Source organism: Chrysochloris asiatica, unplaced genomic scaffold (assembly GCF_000296735.1).
Source record: "Chrysochloris asiatica unplaced genomic scaffold, ChrAsi1.0 scaffold00047, whole genome shotgun sequence".
In the NCBI taxonomy this organism is placed as follows: domain Eukaryota; kingdom Metazoa; phylum Chordata; class Mammalia; order Afrosoricida; family Chrysochloridae; genus Chrysochloris; species Chrysochloris asiatica.
This window is the reverse complement of record NW_006408565.1, coordinates 15,089,323-15,093,322: the sequence shown is the minus strand read 5'-3', so window position 1 is coordinate 15,093,322 and position 4,000 is coordinate 15,089,323. Positions and strand designations below refer to the sequence as shown.

Sequence of the window (4,000 nt, the reverse complement as noted above, 5' to 3'; positions counted from 1 at the left end):
CTGGAGAAGGATATCATGTTTGGTAAGATGGAGGGTCAGAGAAAAAGAGGAAGACCCCCAATGAGATGGATTGGCCAAGTGGCAGCATCAATGGGACTCAAGCGTGGCAACAGTGGTGAGGTTGGCCCAGGATCGGGCAGTGTTTCATTCTGCTGTTCATAAGTTTGCTACGGGTTGGTGCCGACTTGATGGCACCTAACAACAACAACAACAACAACAACATACTTAACATGTCAAGTCATCGTTATTACTATCCTATTTACTAAAACCCAACTGTTGGCATAAATAAAAGTAAAATTTACCTGTGTCATGTTAGTTGACAGGAAAAACAACTGCTGAATATCACTTACTTCCCAGTGGCTTTTTATGAAATTAGGAGTGAGAGGGTTGAATAAAGCTAAAGAGATGCTTGTCTCAGAATATTCTTGGCAATGAATAAATATGTTTCATATATAATGTTCAAATTAAGATCAAAGCATACAACCACTGTCCACTAGGAACTTTCTACTAGACACTGCATTTCCCAATTGTGTTTCATACTATACTCACTCTTCAGAAGGAAGTATGGTAGGGGAAAAGGGATCATGGATAAATTAGTTTGGGAAAGGTGCATATATAACATCCTCTCTATAGGAAGTCACAATGCCTGATAACACATTAAAGATTCTGAGGAGTTCTAAGGTAAAAAAAACCTGGTACACATTATTTACCACTGAACTTCAAACCACAGGGTCTCAGCAGTTGCAAGTCCACCAGCTGCTCTGCTGGAGAAAGATGAGGTTTCTTGCTCCTGCAAAGATTCACAGCTTCAGAAACCCTATACAGGGTCACTGTGAGTTGGAACTACTTAACAGCAAAACTTATTTTAACAAAATCCACCCCTTCTTTTTTGCACTTACAGGTGCTCCCTAGGCTTGACTATGTTGCTGTTGTCGTGTGCCATCGAGTTAGTTCCGACTCATAGTAACCTATGTAGGATTTCTGAGAGCAGCTGGTGGGTTTGAACTGCCAACTTTGAGGTTACCTGCCCATTGTTTTATGCTACAGCACTACACCAGGGCTTAGAGTGGACTGTTGTTGTTGTTGTTAAGTGCCGTCAAGTTGATTCCGACCCATAGCGACCCTGTATAGGGTTTCCAAGGAGTGAATGGTGAGCTTGAAATGCTGACCTTGAGATTCAATCAACTTTGCAGTAACCCACAGCGCCACACCCAGACTCCTGGACTATAGAAACGTAAAATTACAATTCCTTAAGATTGTATATCATGTTTTTGTTGGACTGGGTAGAATACTTGGATGACAAACTGTAATCGATCTGAGTACAAAGATTCATGTTTGATTTTCTACCGGAGAGATCCAAGAAACAGAAGACATTAGAAACAGCCCAAAATGAAAATGGAGAATCCTAACAGTTTTACCTTTGCTTTGGAAACGGCTATGGGAATAAAGATTTTAATAAAAGCATCAGCCCTGGTAAGTGGCAGATGACCTCATGAACTACATACTCTACTGCTGATTTCTGTCAAATATTAACAGGAGAAAAAAGGAGTCAAAAGACTTCAGTATGAGAATGAATATGCTGAACTTATTACAGTTACTTCAAGAACAAAAGATAGCTAACAGGACAACAGGTTTGCAGGATCAAAATATATATATTAGCTTCCCTCTCTTAATTTGTGAGCGCCTTTAGTTCAAGATTCTCCTGCAACAATATCCAACACACATGAAATCTATAATCACCTTTGAAACATCTCTAGACAAGAACTTACTCCAGATAATAAAGGACCTGAAGCAACGCTACGGCTCTGAAGCCAAAACAAATACAAAAAGGTGGCTTTTGCCCTCCCATGAACCCAGGTCAGAACCCCCTCATCTCCTACTGCCTCCAGAGTAAGTAAAAACACCATTTACAAGGCATTTATCTTCTGGCAAGCAACATTATGTCAGACCTGTTTGGTCAGTGATCTGTACAAACAGGATGGAGAATGGCAAATGACTCAGGGCACAAGAAATTGGAAGTTTTAAAATGTGCAGAAATATTCTTTCTTTTTAGACAATGTGACTTGGATGTTCCCACACTCAAAAGATTTGCCTGAGGACTCAATCTGAGCCAAAATCCAATTAAGTGCTATAAAAATCAAACAAACGGGTTGTGTTCAAAGAGCTAAGCCCATTTTGACAGTCTGAAAAACCTGGGGGTGAATAAAGGTAGAATCCTTACCTAATGAGACAACATTTCCATAGTTCTCCTGCATAACATCCCTGTAAAGGTCCCTTTGTGTAGGGTCCAGAGGTCTCCATTCTTCCCGAGTGAGGTACATGGCCATGTCTTCAAATGTCACAGGTGCCTGAAATTACACAAACGTTTCCTCATTACTTGGTAGCCAGGGGTTAGTCCCAGTTTTTCTTCTTGAAATTGGAGACCTGGCTAAAAATGTTGAAGAGTCGAGCAATAAGGTATTACAGAGTCCAAAAAATAAATACGCCAAAAGGTGACAAGGTAAAAAAAAAGGAAGCACTTTATGAGCTGACTGCTGAGATCTCACGGCCAGACATCCCGGATACCTTATCCTGCAGCCGTACCTTTCTCAGCACACTTATGGCACACCATACATGTACTACCAATGTTCCTTTTCCTGGAATAGCTTTCTCAGATTAGTGAATGTTACTAGTCTTCATGGCCTTATGCCAATGCCAACTGTTCTTAACGCCCGCTTTCCCCCACCCCACCCCATCCCACACACTCCACCCCACTCCTTCCTCAGCGCCCCCCGCCCCTTGGTTTCCACACCATAGCGCTTCCTACGGCGGCAAGTGGAGCACTTCTCACGTTGGTTCACTCACGTGAAGTGAATGCAAGTGTCTCCCTACAGTTGTGGGCAGGAGCGGGAGACCCGTCTCATCCACCTTTTGTCTCCTCAATCTTTAAAAGCATACAGCAGGTACTCAATAAATGCCTGTGTGTGGTTATACTAGCCTGATACTAGTCCCTGCGGGCAGAAAACCAACGCCGCAGAATGACTGATCCCAGGGAATTTCCCACAGGGGTTTGCAGAGCAGAGTAACGCCGGGACGCGGTGGGTAAGCAGAGGCAGGGTCGGAGAAGCCACCCCCGGCTTACCTGGGACCCAGCCATGAGTAGGGTGGCTGCCATCTCAGGCACAAGGGTTCACCTCCCGGGAGAGAGAGCAGGAAAAGCAACGAGCAGACAGCGCTGAAGAAGGCGAAAAGCAGGGTGTGAGGCACGGAAAACAGGCCCTGCCCACTCCCCAGGGCTGGAGTTCTGGCAGTCGGGCGAGCTGGGCGGGAGGGCCTTGCACTGGGGTCGGGTCAGTTTCCTCCCTGACCCTCGAATAAAACCCGCCCTTGCGTCTCCTCCACCACAGGGTGGAGGTACTGGTGGAATCCAAGAAGACAGCCCCCTAGCTCGGTCCCTCCTGAGCCCGGGGTCAGGCAGATGCTGTCTCAGGGAGGAGGCTCTCAGCCCAACCCACAGGACACCTCCGCTCTTCCATCTCGAGGCTGAGCCCTTTCCGGCAGCTGGATCGGCCAATCAAGGAGTGAAGCTCTCAGAACGCTCTGCCAATTAGGTGCTGGACACTAGGCCCACCCCCTGTCGCGTGGCCGAACACAACTATCACGCCTGCGCCAGTTCCCGTGGCCTGCCGGGAGTTGGAGTTCCATTCCAGCGTACAAAGACCAGTCAGAGGCCAAAAGCTGAGAAGGGAAACGAACAAAAGGATGAAGAAAAACGCGTCCTTTCAAGCCAGGGCGAAGTATCCTTCGCTTTCTTCTCTTGGAGACTCCCTAGTCCGATGAAACCGAAGAAGTTGCCCTTCCTCTTTTCAGGTCCCTAGAAGCTTCTTTGGAGTCAGACTGTTAACTGCTAGGTCGAATCCAGTTTAGGCCCCTACCGGAGTTGAGCTCTGCTGGGACTGGCTTTCATTTGACAATCCAGGTGTGAGAGGAAAGCTGCAGTCGCGTACTCCCGAGGGGGGGA

The 4,000-nt window shown here is 46.3% G+C and overlaps 1 protein-coding gene across 1 annotated transcript in view; it reads right to left on the bottom strand.

The window, feature by feature from the left end:
- The window catches only part of ZNF436 (zinc finger protein 436), a 6,306-nt gene extending 3,152 nt beyond the window's left edge, over positions 1–3,154 (bottom strand). Inside the window, exons 1-2 of the mRNA XM_006862318.1 lie at positions 3,122–3,154; positions 2,222–2,348 (exon numbers count right to left, since the gene is read on the bottom strand). Coding sequence (XP_006862380.1) covers positions 2,222–2,348; positions 3,122–3,154 — 160 coding nt within the window. The remainder of the gene's footprint in view (positions 1–2,221; positions 2,349–3,121) is intronic.
- Positions 3,155–4,000: the final 846 nt, after the last annotated feature.